This window comes from Marmota marmota, unplaced genomic scaffold, assembly GCF_001458135.2.
Source record: "Marmota marmota marmota unplaced genomic scaffold, marMar, whole genome shotgun sequence".
NCBI classification, from domain to species: Eukaryota; Metazoa; Chordata; class Mammalia; order Rodentia; family Sciuridae; genus Marmota; species Marmota marmota.
Window position 1 is genome coordinate 28,916,198 of NW_026000249.1, and position 16,925 is coordinate 28,933,122.

The window sequence follows — 16,925 nt, forward strand, 5'->3', positions numbered from 1 at the left end:
GACTCCCCACAAAGAGCTAAGACTTGGGAGTGCCTGCTGCAGAGATGGTGTTTTCCTCTTGCCATGGTGGTATCTGTGGGCCAGGAAAAGATCAGATGGGAAAATGGCAGAGAAAAGACTCCCCTTCCTTTCCTCCACTTCCTGCATGGACGTGACAGCTACACTTCATGCACTAAGTTCTGCCATCTGAGATGTCCCATGTCTCCAAATTGACAGCAAAATGACCAGTGCACAGGCCAAGCCAGTCCTGCATTAAGCCTCATGCATACAGTCCTGTAACTGGAGATGAACAGAGATGCAGACGTGGTTTCTAAAGGGATCAGAAAAGGGAAATCTCTACCCAATGAAAAGAGTCACAACTAAAGTGTGTGGCCCTTCCATAAGCCACAGCAAGAAGCAAGGTATCTTTGGAAGAGAAGAATGAATCTCAAGTGCAGGACAAGAGAGATGCGTTCAGGGGCCTTAAATCTGTTACAGGCCACAGTGAGCCTCAGCATAGTAAGCCCTTGCAAAGACAATGGACTTGGGAGACAGTGCTCAGTTCTGAAACAACAACACTACCACCAACACAAAATACGCACAGGTTTGATATTAAGAATTGACCCATCAAGCAGTTTTCCTGGTTGCTTGAGCAGCAAGCTAAGCTTACCTTCACTCCAAATTAAGACACTGACCTGAAATGATAATAAAGGACATGCCATCAGTGGGAGACCAAAGAGTACTTTGGGCTGCCTTGTCCTTGAGGGGCGGTTTCCACTCTGGGCATCTCCAATAGTCCAGTTTCCTGGAGGGTGACTCCATCGACTAAACTTTTGCAAGGAATGAATTGGAAGCCTGAATGAAGTAAGAACTAGGAGTGATTTCAAAAGAAACCAAAGAACGCTGAGATCAAAGGCTTTACAAAGGTAATAGCTTCAGAGGAAGGCCGTGGGAGAAGGAATTGGACACAGGGAAGGGGACAGATTCTGCATTTCTTCGTGCAGTGGGGAACTCTGCACATCTCTAGATATTCTGCCACCAATAAGATGGGGTGATGGCTTCTGAATGCAAATAGCAAGAAGTAGGTCAACCATTTCTTTTCCTCTCTGAGCAGATATTTCAAATCATCTCACCTGACAGGAGATACACTTAATTGCATTTTTAACAAGCAACAATGTTATCTTGACACTGGGAAACTTCCAGATGAATTCAATTGAGTGCCATTTTCCTTTTCAGTGTTAAAATGCAATATGCTACATGTGCAAAGGAATGGCTGCCTTATGATTAGGAAAATCAGGACATTTCATTTTCTTAACAAAGAACTCGACACATCAAAACGCTCCCTTTCCTGCTGTGGGGAGTGGGGTTGCGTAGGGGAGAGGACCCTTGGAATAGGGCTCTCCAATGCTTCAACTGACCACTGATAAGATTTAGCAATCAAATCACTTGCTCTGGTTTTCAAAAAGGAAACAAAAAATGGTTCTGCTGATGAGATAGAGGCAGGAAAGAAGTTTTAGGAATTTTCTCTGATTGTTTAGTGGACGATTGTGACGGAGCAGCAATGTGCAGAAATGACTCCGAATTCAGAAATTGAAGGATGTTCTGCTAGGTCATAAAGACACTGCTCCAGAAGATGGCTGCCTGTGCCCTTCTTGGAGCATGCAGAAAGCGACCAACAAGATGACAAGTCGTATGGTGCCTTTCCACGGGGGGATCACTGATGTTTGATTTGCCCTCCCCTTTCTCCTCCTTGGCTTAATCCACATTTAGTCACATGGTGGATGGCTTCCAAAGGGCACTGTCAACATTTCTGGAGATTTGGTCTCTAAGGGCAAGTGGGGGTGTGAGGGTTTCCACCAGAGGGAAGGAAGTTGGTTTCCCATGTGTTAGTTGTAGTCTTCTTTGTGCTTCATTGGAAAAGAGGTAGAGCGGGCACCTTGACACTGAGAAGAGCCCGGATTGTAGTCAGTACCATTGCAGGAATGACTGTCTGGCCTTGGCATCAGACTGAAATCTGTCCTAACACAGGCCTATACGACTCTTTGAGCATTTCTCTCTCCATCTAGGGGAGCCCACTGTTGAGCTTGTCTCTGGTTTACCTGTTTGGTCACCCCCACCGTAGGGCCCAAACACAAGGAGTTCACTCAACAACCTGTTAGTAAGTTGTCGACTCATCCGGTCACTGACAAAGAATGATCATCAGAAAAAAAAAAAAAAAAAACAACCAAAACCCAACAACCAATTGGCATCTTTAATAACAGTAGGTGAGGGGTGGGGTGTTGACCATGTAGGAGGAGTCTATAAAAACTGCCTTTTCTGTTCGGTCCCTTAAGAGGAGCTGTTCAGCTCAGAATACACCCCGCACATCCTGCCAAGGCACAATGTGACAGAGGCCATCTAACCTACAAGAAGCAAAAATGATGGCGTGTTTTCAAGAATCCCAGGTTAACATAAGCGCTTCATACCCTCACGTGCTAAGGAAAAACATTCTACTGACCTCTGGCAGGGTCTGGGAACCCCCAGCCTGAATGTCCTGTATTAGAAGAATGTGACCTCGTGGCGGGGTGATGAGATGGTGAATGTCTCTAAAAGCAACAAGGACAGATGATTCCCCTGTGCCAAGGGATATAGCAAGAGGAAGGAGAGACCACAGGTAGCCCTGCGAGTCAGACGCGGTCCACGCTGTGCCCTGGCAGGTGGCTGTTTCTGTCCTGCCGACTGATACTCACTCCTGGGCCTTCGATGGGTCCATGAGCATCTAATGAATTCTAAAATTGAAAAGATCATCGGCTTGGAGGCCTAAACAACTCTATAATGAAATGAAGGACCCAAAGGCATTTAATTATTGAACACATAAAAGGAAGTATATTTAAAAAAAATTGGTCAGACTGTCCTGTTAGTTATCATTTTAAAGGAATTTACAGGGCTGTTATAGATTATTCTTTTGGAATAATTCAGTTTATAGCAAACGCCTAAACTGGTTTCTTCATTGCACAGTATTTTCTCTTAAAATGGGTGCTTTTAAAACAATTACATACAGATTAAAAATCCTCATTTCTTTGCTTAATTAAAACGTTAATACTCTTAGACAACACAGATCCGAAATGGTGAAACCAGCAAATTCCCCCTCCCACCTTACAACAAATTAAATTGAGACAAAATTACAAACACATTTCACTACATGATTATTATTAATAAAAATCAGTTTCTTTTCTTTTTTTTATAAAGTTGCCCGAAATGCAAGGGATGTGCATAGGTTTACAACTTAGTCATAATAGCATTTTATTCTTATTCTCCTGGGTGTGCCCCGTGAACGGAAAGTACTTGGCTGTAGATTACAGATTGATTTGTCCAACACAGACACACCAACAGCATAAACGCTCGCGACTGTCCACATGCATTAAGAGTCAAGACCCAACTTCAAATCTCTAAAAGGTTTACAGGGTGCTTCAAAGAGACAGTATCACATTATCTGGATGTTACATAAAGGACTTAAAAAAAATACTATTCTAAAAAAAAAAAGAGAGAGAGAGAGAAAAAAGGCCTTTAAAAATTTATGACTGTTTTGTAATCACTAGACTAATTATTTCAAATAAATAAAGGAAAGAAAGATATTCCAATCCATAAAATCAGACTCTAAAAAGAATGTAGTGTTCCACCCCCAGTCAAGGTAACAGAATCATTGTTTATTATTATTAAAATAGATTATAGAAAGCAGCATCTATTTTGTGCAGTTTTTAGGGGCCTTGGAAATAAAAAGCTATGATTTCCAAAAATATAACATTCCAAAGGATTGAATAATACATACATTTAAAGATACATTTTATTAAAGTTTAGGAGAACTGATTAAAAAAGATACTGTCTCTTTAAATTAGTGTGTAATTGTTTTTCTCCTCCTATCTATTCGGACATGACAATAATTATAAATGTAGGTCACACTACAACTAGGTAGTCTCTAGGGACCACGACCTGCTGACACAAGGCCCATGACAAAGAGGCTTTTCCATGTATGAGGTGGCTCCCAGTTATGCTCAGATATCTGGGGATGGGCCTAATAGACCCAGGAGACCGGGACCCACTGCGGGGCTGTGCACACGAGCTCAACGGCTTCCTCCAGATGTCTGATTGTCTCATCAATTTCATTGTTGATAATTGTGAGATCGAAGTAGTGCGCGTATGTTCTCTGTAGGATATCAGACTCCTTCTGCAGGCGCTGGAGAGATTCGTCCTACAAGGGGAGCGTGGAGGAAGGGCGGGCGTGGGAGAGGGGGAAAGCAAACAGAAGACAGGAGTCAGTGGGATTCTTTCTCTTTTCACCTGTTTTTGCTCATCCCAGCGTCAGAAGCCGTCAAGGCCGAACCTTGATGGGCTGCATCTGGGCATGAGGCCAGGATGGGACCACTTCACAGGAGACCACCATCCCTGGGACAGCAGGAACTCCTGCTGGCATCCACAAGTGCTTCACATGCAACAGGGGGCTCCATGACAAACCAGACAAAATGCACACTCTCCAGCAAACACACTGGCCCACCCAGGCCCGGCTGTGCCCGTCCCAGGTCGGTCAGGGCGAGGCCCTGTGAGGCGTGGGTTGCCAGTGGCTTCCGTTCTTTCTTCCCTCCTCTAACCCATCCTCACATCTGGCACAAGGGCTCTTGATCCCCATCCCCTTGGTCCTTGAAGTTCCCTTGAGCCACGCTTTGGGGACCCACCTGCATTTGCACCAATAAGCCCTGTCTATGGATGACAAATGAAGTTGCATTTTTTCCTTTTCTACTAAAGGTTCAGCATGTTTAAAAAATTCAATTATGTATAATGGTCCTGACTTGACAGCATCAGATGCCAGAGGCCAAAGCTTTTGGGATGTTACAAATAATGGCTGGAATAAGGCCATTTTCCAAATAAAACAGCAACTGGCATCTGATGAATTCCCCAAGCTGGTCTGCATTGGAAATGACCCAATGCCACTGTTCACATGTAGTTATATTTCTCACGAAAACAACTCTGGAGCAAAGCTACTGAACTCTAGGCAGGCTTGCTGTGGTAAAGGATGTCCCCTAAATCAGAGCTTGCTACACATTTTGACAACCTTCACCAGGCTGAGCCATGGCAGGAAGGAATTTAAGGTCTCAAATTCGTCATGTGAAAATGGCTTTTTGCTGGCAGTTCTTTCAAGACAAGGATCTCTTAAGGGCCATCATTAAGAGATCCTCCATTATCTTTCACTATCTTCACAGCACAAGTATGTTATACTGAACTCTCCAAGGCCAAGTTCAATTGAAAGTAGAGTACTTTACGAGTCAAATAACCACACCTACTCTCCCCTTGCACTGGATGAACACTGGGTAGGTGAACTATCTGCCTGAGTTAAAAAAATATATTGAAAATGTATATTATTTGATATAAATATCTGCTTATTTCATTAATTTCCTTCTTCCCAATTAGGGCATAAACTTGTCTCCTGTGTCTGTCATTATTGTGCCCAGGCATGGAGCCTTGCACATAGTTGTTGCTTAATAAATGCTGTCAAAGGAACAAGCACCTGGCTGATAACTGATCATCACAGGATTTTACAAGTAATAAGTCTATCATCAAGGGACTAAGCAATCTACTAAGAAAGGGGTGGGGGTCTGGGGTAACAGAGGCAGATCTCCAGAGAAAATAAAAGATGCTGGGATCCTTGAGGGACCCAGGAGCTATAGGTGCCCAGGAGTGGCTTAGGACCCCCTCTCCTCTTCTCTGAGGCCCCTCTATTATTTATAATAAGCTCAATGCAAAAACGCCATTTTAGGAAACCTGCATTTACCCAAAGACAAAAGCACTTCCCACCAGTATAACAAGGAACAATTCCTATGAAGTTACTGTCTGTGTTTGTTAGGAGATTCTGTTTGACTATACAATCCTGGGCTTCAAAAACTGCTAACAGGGTTTATGTTTTGTTCAGAAAGTGGGGCTGAGGAAACCATTCAAAAAATGTGTGGCTGAGAGTGTCAGCTTTTTGATGTAGTTCTCTTTATAGGAAAATAAAACTCCCTCTTACAGATCTTTTAAGATGAAGCTCTATTTTCCAGTTTCTTCCTTGACAACAGCTTGTCTGCATGCTGGACTCACACGTGAGCAAGGTTCAACTCAGTGAAAACAAATGCCTTTATTCTAATAGCAGAAAGCAAGGATTCGTGGGACCAAAATGTCTACATTCTACATCTATTAAAAGGAACAAAGGCTGTACTTCGTCACCTCCTAGCTGGTACTTACAGGCAATTTTCTGCACCATTTTGGCAGCTATGGAAAATTAGTAACAGGGCAGGAAAACAGGCAAAACAAAAAACAAAAACAAAGCAAAGATGATAATTCAAGAAAAACACATGGTAACCAAAGGATAAACGCTAACCACGATGTGGATTTCAAACATGCTTATGTATGAATAAGATGGAAAAGTTGAATTTTACAAAGGAACGTGCCTTTTGCAAATGAAATGACAAAAAAAAAAAAGATGACTGAAAATACGAGTAATAAAGCCCATCTAAAGATTTAACCTTCATTAAAGGTACACAAAGTGTGAATTCCTAAGCCTTGATTTAACTGCACTGTATGCTTGGGTGATTTAGGCCAGTGTTTATTGAACACTGCTAAGAGTCCTCTGGTGGTTTCTAGAATTTGCAAAAGTTCTTCAGGATAACTTCATATAGCAGTATTCCCTTAACTAAAGAAGAGATGGCAGGGAGGCACTGTCCCACCTTCCAGACATGTGAGACTATCTGGTCAGCAATAGAAAGCCTTCTTAGTGGGCTTGGGAAGAAGGATGGCGTAGCCAACTCTTGCACATACCTTCTTTGTGGCAGGTGCTGACTTGAGTTGGCTTGAGAGCTGACAAGAGCTCCTTTCTTTTTGTTTCCAGTGCTGGGGATGAAACCCAGGGCCTCTTGCATGGATAGATTAGTGCTCTCCCACTAAGCCATATCACCAGCTGAATAAAGCTCTTTTCTAAGTTTGATGGTCTCTAGGGGCCTCTGTAGCCCAGCTAAGGTCATGGATTCCTTACAGCTTTCTTTAAGTAGAGCAATGTTTGATCCAGAGCTGGCCCTGGGAGCTTCCTGCTGTCTTGGCATCATCGAATCTAGACAGAGTGGGCTGGCAGTCCTAGAGATGCCAGGGAAAACTCCATCTTGGGGGACTGATGGGGTTTATCCTCGGACTTGAGACTGACCATTCTTTTCCACATCCTATTTCACCAGAGCAGATGTTTGCTGCCAATGTAGACCAATGTGCTTTCCGACTGTGCTGTAAACTAAGGCTGGAATTTGTTTCAAGATTCTGATCTCTGAAGTTCACACTGTTGGTGTTACCTCATTCCAAATACTGACTGCCCAGCATCAACAATAAATCAGAGTTTCATTTAGTTGTCTTCATGGAATAGGGCTTTGGTTTTGAGTGCATAACACATGTGGATCCTTATAATGGGGCATGCTTATTTGGGGGAAAAGTAGATTCATTCTTACCTCATTTAAACCTGGAGTGATAGTTGGAGCGGCAATAAAGACAACAAAAGGAGCAAACTCTGCAGTTCTCAGGACCTTCAGTGCCTGGGTAAAAACAAAACAACAACAACAACAAAAAGAGACTTAAATGAAGATATAAGTAATGTCACTTTCAAATGAGTCTATGAAGAATTTACATAACTGAAAAATTCAAGCCCTTGGTTCAATTTTTTGGCAAGGTATTAAATGTACCAATTTCATAAATCATGTTATTTTACTTCATATCTTCTAAAGGATGAATGATAGTTGTCAGGAAACAAAAGCTGACAAACTGGACATTTTTCTTATGAATCTCATGAGTCAATTGGCTTTATTTCTCTTCGCAAAAGTTAACATGAACTATGTTGGTTAATGTTCATTAAAACCTGGTTATTAGCTGGAGCTTGAATTTTAATTGATGGTCTATGCATCTGGGGGTAATGGGCCTTCAGATTGGCTTCACACCAATCCAGAGCCCGCTTTGTTACATATGAAACTGCAAATTGCTAACCACTGATAGCAAATCCTGGCCACTATAATTGTGTGGGCTACATTCATGCTTACATAAGGTCTTCTGTGTTGCCCTGGTGAAAGGACCCAATAGGGTTTGTGAGACAGGGGGACTCTGCCCAGGGCTGGAGTCATAAAGCCCCGGGCTTTTTTTGTTTTAGCCCTGCCACTAAAGACAATGTGTGGCTGTGGGCAATGTGTTGACCCATGAGAAAATGTGGCACTCAAGGGAGAAGGAACTCTGGGATCCCCTTCAGTTCCCTTCCAAAGCATCCCAAACCTCTAACTGCAGAAGTCACTAGTTTGCATAGATGTACTGCAAAGTTGCAATTGGATGCAACTAGAGTTGATTCTGCTGTGGGATCACTGCTTTAGCTCCTCCCCTGGGAGGACAGGATGCTCTTGGAGGTTTATAAAGGCCCTTCCAAGGACAAAACCTAGCATACTCATCCAGGAACTCAATCCACAAGTTAACTCATATGCATCAGGGGTAAATATCTTGCTGTTCTTTATACAAGAATTTAACATATCAATTTTGTTAGCTACATATTTTGATTTTTAAAATTATTATTTAATTTTTTTTTACGGTGCTGGAGATCGAACCCAGGGCCTCCCACATATCTTGCTTTTTAAATGGTCTCTAAATATGTGTGCTTTCCCTTATTCCTGTCACTCCATCTTTTGCCTGGTTCACTGTCATCACAATAGACTGGTTCTCTGTTTCCAGTTTTGCTGTTCTTCAACTATACTCCACTCTGCTACTAAAATGGTTTTTCTGAAATGCCAATCCCATTGTTCCATGCTCGAAACCCTTCAACAGCTCCCTTTTGGCCACAGGATTAAAAAAAAAGTATATTCCGTAGCATGAAGATCAAATCCTTCCCTTACCAACTGGCCCATGCTTTAACCTCTTTGGCTTTTCTCTGCCCTCTCCTCAGTGGACTGGCCTTACTAAGCTGCTTTGAGTTCTAGAAAGGGTCAGACTCTGGCTTCCTGGTGTCTTTACTTACAACTCCCTCTGATTGGACCTCCTATCAACCTTCCCCCTTCTTCACTCTCCTCTTTGCTTGACTGAGTAATCCTTTAGAACTCAGTTCCGATGTTCTTTTCTCTGGAAAGTTCTTTGTGAGCCCTGAGCCACTCCTCTGTGCTCTTAAAGCACCCACCACACTGGAAATATTAAGCCCTTGGGGACCTTGAGGGCAGGGATATGTCCTGTTCAACTGTTTCTTTCATGTCCAATATGACACCTGTCATAAACTGCCTTTAGGATCCAATTAAAAGGTCAAAACAAAAAATCTAATTTGTACTTGATTTCTCTTATCTTTTGAGGCAGGTTTGACCAGAGAGCATGCTGCTACATGCATGTAAGAGACAAATTTGATATGAAAAATTCTGACTTTCTTTTTGACTGTTAGCCCCACTTACACTGGGATACTACTTCTGAATATCTACTGGAGGGTTAAGGGAAACTGGCACACTGTCTTATTTGTTCATTAGAGTTCTTTAATTGTTAAAGTCACAGGTTCAGAGTCCCCTCTAAGAAAGCTCTTCAAAACTTGCAATGTTCACTTTTAAAAGAGGTAACTGGCAACTTCTTTGCTGATCTTTTGTGACCAAAGACTTTAGCAAGGAACAGTCATCATGAAAAAGCCATATGGAGCCAAACAGGAACCTTCTCTTAGAAATGTCCTTTTTGTCAATGTTATCTTGGGCCTCTCCTCTTTCTTTCCTGTGCTCCTGCATCAGATGAATACAGGGTCAACTGGAACAGAAGGTTTTCTTATCACACACACATACCCGCACATAGCTGGCCTTTGAGCAACTGAGATGGGGGAAACATCCTATTTGCTATATCCATAAACACATGAGGGTCATTCTGCATTTACTGTATGAAACCATCAATGAAGGCTACGCTCATCATATTGCCACGAGCCTTTTGTGTCAAGAATGTTTGGAATCTTGATTCCCAAAATAAACAAATAAATGTATATGTGTGTGTGTGTGTGTGTGTGTGTTTGCCCTGGTTGCCAGGAAGTTCAGAGCCAAATTTAATGTTTATCACAGTAATTACAGTAGCTCCTGTGGTTCACATATTTTCTTTCTCCTCTTTTTCATAGCTTTGATTTTCTATTTCTGTCCTATATTATTATATTTTCCAAAATTCTGAGGTGGCTTAAGTCCTGACTGTGATGTTCTTGTCTAGTGCGCATGATATCTTTAGCAGAGTCACCACACATTTCTTTGTTCCTGAAGGTCTCTGTCCCCATTCCATGCTCTATTTCTGTGTTTCAAGTGGGCAACATTTTGGATGCAGTTTCAGTCTGGATGAGGTTCAGAGTCACTTGAGGAACAGGAAATGGAACTCCTCACAAGGATTCTCCTCCCTCAGGCAGTTAATAGCTCACTTAAAGACAAACTCTAAACCTTCTTCAGCTCCGACTCAAGAGGAAACACAGTCTCTCTCTGAATCCCAGAGGAATTCAGAGACAGAGAGAGAGAGAGAGAGAGAGAGAGAGAGAACATGCGCACACATGCTCTAGAAAGATCACTGAGAACACTGTATTCAAATAGTCAAAGTAATGTTAATTTAACAGTTACTTCTTTAGTTCTCTTTTGTGGAGTAAATTGATTTTATGTTCATCTATGTGTGGCTAAGAATTAATTTCAGGTTACCATCTTCAAGGACTACAAACTCATTTGACCCAAGTATGATGCAGATAGCTATAAGACTAATTGGGTTTGGAAAGTTAAAAAGTATACAAGGGCAAGTGGACAAATAATTTTCTACAAAAATCTAAGAAAGAGCACAGTGACCTCAGAGAGGAAACCAATTGAACAAAATGGCCTCTGGTTCAGAACCTGGTTGCCAGTATGTTCAGAGCCAAATCTGTTTATCACAGTAACTATAGTAGCTCCTGTGGTTCTCATATTGGCTTCCTCTTCTTTTTCATGGCTTTGATTTTCTATTTCTGTATTGTGATTTTCTATTTCCTATATTTTTGTATTTTCTAATTATTATAATTATGTATTTTCCAATTATTGTATTTATTATATTTAAATCATTCTATTTTCTAATTACTGTATTTTTAAAATTTCTATCCTATCTTATTATATTTCCAAAATTTTAAGATGCCTCCAAACCCAGCTATGATGTTTTGTGTATAAGGTCTTATATCTTTGGCAAAGTCACCATGCATTTCCTTGTTCCTGAAAGTCCCTGTCCCCATATACCTTATTTATTTATTTATGTATGCCATACTAGGGACTGAACCCTGGGCCTTGTGCATGTGAGGCAAGTACTTTTCCACTGAGCTACATCCTCAGCTCCTAGAAGCTTCCTCTTGACAACAACCTTTCCCTCTGTAGGCAAAAGCAAAAGCCCAAATATTCTGCTACTGTTAACTTTTAACACTCTAAACAGATAAATCGGAGTAAGGTTAAATTCTAAAACCATTGCATTAAGCTTTCATCACACACTGGAGAGATTAGTTTCAGCTTTAGGGACAGAGATTACTGAGTCCTCACTTTATTTTCATGAGAAAGAAATCTTATATTTTTTTCCTCAGGTTTTATTGCCCTCTACATTTTTCTAAATGTTTTAAAAACATTTGGTGGACCATCCTGAAGATTCCTAGGGAGGAGGTTGGGATTTATTACACACAAAACAAAACCAATAACAGTTTAAGTTCAAACCACTTTCAATCTGCTATAAACCTTGGTTTGAGTTACTTTTACATTAAGCCTCGATTTCTTCCATTATGGAAATAGACACTGATTTCTATTTCATAGGATTCCAAAGATTAGGTAAGGAGTAATAATGGTTAATGAAATATAAAACATTATAACAATACAATCTATTATTTTAAAAGAAGCCAGGTTACTATTTTTTCTAGCTCAATGTCTTTACCATTGTTGTCTAGGTTTAGAGTTGGACCACAACATTTAATCATATGGTACTATTACTACACATGTGTTCCATTTGGCTTTGGTTGTCTAAAATAAATTAAGATGGCCCCAAAGCATTAGACCTGCACTCAATGAGCTGAACACTAGCATTAGGTGGTCTTTCTATGGCCCATATGTGGTAGAAATGGCCTCAGCTGTCGTGGATGTGAGATTTTTTTTTAAAATGCCACAATTTACTTTCCCTGTTAAGGACAGTTTCTGATGTACATGGAGGAAGGAATTTCATCCTCACCAGTTTGTCTTCTTAATTATATTTTTAGCTTCTGGCACAGTGCTTGGCATATATGGGCTTGATAGAAGTTTGTTAAATCAAACTGTGAGATACAGTAGTGGGGTTAATCTAACAAGCTAGGGCAGGATAGGGGCTAGGAGAAAAATGTCATAAGGTCCCAAGGGGAAAGTCTCCCTGAAGCATCAAGGTTCTGTCTGAACATAGGTTATTCATGGCCACTGGCATCCCCAAAGCAGGATAAGGACCCTTCCCAGACCTAAGGAGAGTAGGCTGAGGGCAGAGAGGCCTGAGGGTGAAGTCCTGTTGGCGCAGACTCTGCGGGCACCCTGGGCTGTACTGGTGTACACATGGTCTCAAGTGTGAGACCTGGGCTGGGATGAGTCTAGACTGGGCAGAAGAGAGCCTGGGACCAGAGTGGTCAACCAGCCCAATGAGAGGAGCAGGCCCTGGGGCTGCTGGCCCAAAGAGGCTCAGGCAGAGACCAGGATGCCCATGGCCTGCCTTCAGGGGTCAGTGGACTTGAGAGATCACAGTTCTGATAGGTGGGGACACAGGAAGCAGGAGAGGAGAGTGCAGGTGAACCCATCCAGCAGTCAGGGAGCAGGGGGACAGTGTGCCCAGCTGGGGCAAGGAGGTGCTCCAGGGCCAGTGCAATGGGTTAAAGGAACTGCTGTGGATGTCCTGATGAGGCCGAGAGAAGGGTCTCCCACTCAGCAGTGCAGAGCAATGCATGGCTGTGCAAGGACCAAGGGACAGGGAGAGCTGGACACTATGGGTGGAGCAGCAGCGGCAGCAGCGGTGGTGGCGGCGATGACAGCAGCGGCAGCAGCAGCAGGTAAGGCAGAAAGCCCTTGAAAGTGGACTTAGGTAATGCAGAGGGGGTCTGAGGAGCCCTGCAGCCAGCATACTGCTAGAGACATTACTACCAGCAGAAAACGACGTTCAGGTGAAGACCAGTGTGGAACCCAAGGAGAGGATGTCGAAGACCAGGACCAGGATTGAGACCTTGCCTCTAGCCACCCCTGGCCAGAAGATTTTTCCAATCCCTAGTAAGGAGGGATTAGTAGTTAAACAAAAATCAATCTGCGTTACACATCATCATATTTAGTTCTATATAGGTCCAAGTTAATTGTCAAGTCAACTACAGTGTTTGCACTATTGTTGCTCTCCTCCCTAGCCCCCGAACCAGATCCTTTCATGGTTTCCGAAGTTCCAAGTTCAAGAACCCCATCAAGTGCTATCAAATGGAAACAGATGAACCCATTGGCCGCAAGTTAGGATCTTGGTGTCCAGAAACTGAGCAGTCAGGTCCTAGGTCACACAGATCCTGCTATGCAGTTTCTGTTCTCACTTTGGGGATGGCTGGGGGACCAAGTCTTATGCTGTGACTCTTGAACAGGGATGTGCCCTGCCTAGGATGGCCATCTAAGCTTCCTGATGAAATACGAGGGAAGCCTACTAAAGGGGAGCTGACCCTTCATTTTGGTGGTTAGTGGACTGATTCTAGGTGATAAGGGATTTAGGGTACAGAATGGCCTTTAAAATGGCAGACCTGGGAGTCACAAGGGAACCCACAGCCTCTCCTGTAACCTCCCCTAATGTCTATAATTCCCAAATCCTTCCTTCTGTGCTTCAAGTCCATTTCTGCTTGGATTATACTCAGACATGAAAAAATAGCTTGTCAGCATTTTTTTAGGTGCTGAAGATGGAACCCAGGGCCTCACATATGCTAAACCCACACCCTCACCCTACCACTGAGTGACACCCTCATCCCCTTTGATGTCAAGCCTTTTCTTTCAAGTTTCCTAATTCCGATTGCTTTTTGCAAAAAACATATTTACAAATCATTTAATCATCTCCATATCCAACTTCCCTTTGAGTCCTCTCCAAGTTGTCTATATCTGACCTAGTTTTAGCTCAGGGTCAGGCAGTATCCTCTTATGAGGAGAGTGGAGAGGCAGAGAACCACCCCTGCTCTCCATCCCTGCTCCATCTTGACATCTGACATCTGGGGTCACTCATGCTTGTTTTCAGAAAGCTAGCACTGTGTTTCATAACCAGGCCCCAGGATCAGTGTCTTGCTGGTGATTAACATAAGATGCTGGCGGGTGCTCTGATGGTTCAGCATAGCTGTACTAAGGCTGTTGTAATAACAAAGTACCAGAGTTTCACCCTAAGGTCAAATGATAGTAGAATTTCTGTAGAAGTTCTGAGTATAACAAATCTCATTGGAGAATAATCTGCTTCCTAAATACATGCCCAGTGATAGGCCAGTCTGCATTCTAGACTGTTAACCCATAAAATCTTGATTATTGACACTTTCCTGAAGCTTATGAGATTATTATGCAACCCATGAATCTCAGATGGCATCTTTTGATTTCAGAATCTGAACTTATCAGCATGCAGGCAGGATGGAGGGGTTCAGGGTGGCTGGGCCTTACCTGAGGCTCCACATCCAGAATTGCAATCAGCCCCTGCTCGTGGATCTTACGAATGGTCTCCAGTTTTGTCCCATACATTGCGTCCTCGTGGCTGCCATACTCCAAGTATTCATTGTTTGAGATGTCTTGCATCATTTGGTCATGAGATACAAAGTAATAATTCTTTCCATTTTCTTCGTCTTTCTTTGGAGGTCTGGTTGTATCTGCAAAGTCCCATGTCATGAGAGGTTTAAAGGCTGAGCTGATGAAGTTATGTTCCTAATGGGCCCACCCAGACTACATCTCTTTTTAAAAGTTGTGGCTTCTTTAGGGTATGTCCCACGTACCCTGTTCCCATCCCAGCAGCTAGAAGCAAACTCTAGAAACCATTTTTATATGTGTATAACTGTGCCATTTAGTTATTTGGTTTGGGGAATACTTCAGTGTTTACAGATATATTTCACTCCTTCATGGACCACCACAGGAAAAAGATATGAAATGATCCAAGATTAACTCACTCACTATATATATGTCTCAGTGTATTTGGGCCTTGAGCAGGAGGAAGAAAGAAGATTTAAAAAAGGAAATACCAAATATGGTTATTTAAATTTAAACAAATTATAAATAAAAATTTAGTTCCTCAGTTTTACAAGCCATGATTCCAAGGTTTAACTGGCACAGGAGGTTAATGGCTGCTGTGCTGGACAATACAGAGATTGAATACTATCATTATCATGGACAGTTAGTGAGGTGTAACCATAATTATCATATAAAGACCTAAACTAGGAGGTGGCAAACTGGCTCATGGGCCCAAAATGGTCTGCAGTCTTCAGGTTTTACTGGGACACAGCCATGCATGTTTGTTCACATTTTTGTCTATGGCTCTTTTTATGCTGCCACAGCAGAGCTGAGTAGTTGTGACACAGACTGTGTGGCCTTCAAAGTCTCAAATGTTGACTACCTGGTCCTTTACAGAAAAGATTTGCCAAAGTCTGACCTAAGTGGGTATATACTAAAGTCTAAACCAATATGCAAAACTCACTTCAGGAAATGTTTTTCTAGATGAGCAAGGAATATTGGTTTAAATCTTTTTCTCCCTTTCCTTCCTCTCTCCTACCTTCTTCCTTGCTTCCTACCCTCCTTAAGCAAGGACAAATTTATACTACTCTTTGCTGGCACATGGGCTCAAGCCAGTGGGGAATTTCTTCTTTCCCTTAGAAGTGCCAAGTGTCATGGACTTCAAACTGTGGACAATCAGAGAGGAATCCTTTCTTTAGCCACATCAAAAGCTCAAGAAGTGGCATAATATACTGTTGATATACTATCTTCAGATGATAACTATCTTCAGTTATCTCAGTAGTTAAATGTATGCTGTATACATATCTGGGATCAAATATTTTATTTATTTCTTCCAGATTTTTTTATTGGTGCATTATCATTACATGGGGTCAAACATTTCAGAGATTAGATATGATTGACATCAGCAAAAGTAAGGTTTAAAGTCCAGCTAGCTAATTGGCCATTTAAGTATTTGATCAGAAAACCCCAGTAGCACCAATTGCAACGATACTTGATAAACTTGTCTTGGGTAAATCAGAGCCATCTTGTGAAGCCTCCTGGCTCACTCAGGTGTACAGACTGAGTAAGTGGTGTGGACTGTGTGCTTCAGGATGGCATCCCAGGGCCCTGCAGGAAGGAGCTAGTCAGGACATTTTCTCCAGTTGCTCTTACAAATCATTCTCCTTAAGCTCTTCCCACCCTGAACAAAGCTGTAACTGCTAGAAAGCTTAAGGGATTAAAATTTGAAACTTTAGAATACAGATGATAATAAGATGGCTGCTACTTATCCACCATCTGCTAAGTGCTTCATACACATGTTCTCAAATCTTCTTTACAACCCTGGGATTATTTTATTTTATAGTTCACATAATGAAGAGGGCAAAAGGTTAAGAATAAAATATAGGAAGGTAAGGGGGATATTAGAAATCTTAAAATTTTCAAATTCTGTATAGTAAACAATTGATAGCACATTGACTGGGTTTTTAAACTGATAAGAAGAAGACAGGTGTGCTGGTGCACACCTGTAATCTCATAGCTTCTTGGGAGGTTGAGGCAGGAGTGAATCACAAGTTCATGGCCAGCCTCAGCAATTTAGTGAGGCCCTAGGCATCTTAGATGCTGTCTCAAAATAAAAAATAAAAATGGCTAGGAATGCAGCTCAATGGCAAAGCACCCCTGTGTTCAATCCCCAGTGAGAGAGAGAGAGAGAGAGAGAGAGAGAGAGAGAGAGAGAGAGACTGC

General features: G+C 42.1%; 1 protein-coding gene across 9 annotated transcripts in view; it reads right to left on the reverse strand.

Moving 5' to 3' along the window:
• Positions 1 to 2,821: 2,821 nt before the first annotated feature.
• Positions 2,822 to 16,925, reverse strand: part of Cask (calcium/calmodulin dependent serine protein kinase) — a 224,306-nt gene continuing 210,202 nt past the window's right edge. For all 9 annotated transcript variants that reach the window (XM_048796316.1, XM_015488115.2, XM_015488113.2 and 6 more), the window contains 3 exons: positions 14,646 to 14,848; positions 7,476 to 7,559; positions 2,822 to 4,207 (listed from right to left, as the gene is read on the reverse strand). In XM_048796316.1, coding sequence (XP_048652273.1) covers positions 4,031 to 4,207; positions 7,476 to 7,559; positions 14,646 to 14,848 — 464 coding nt within the window. In that variant the 3' untranslated portion in view covers positions 2,822 to 4,030. The remainder of the gene's footprint in view (positions 4,208 to 7,475; positions 7,560 to 14,645; positions 14,849 to 16,925) is intronic.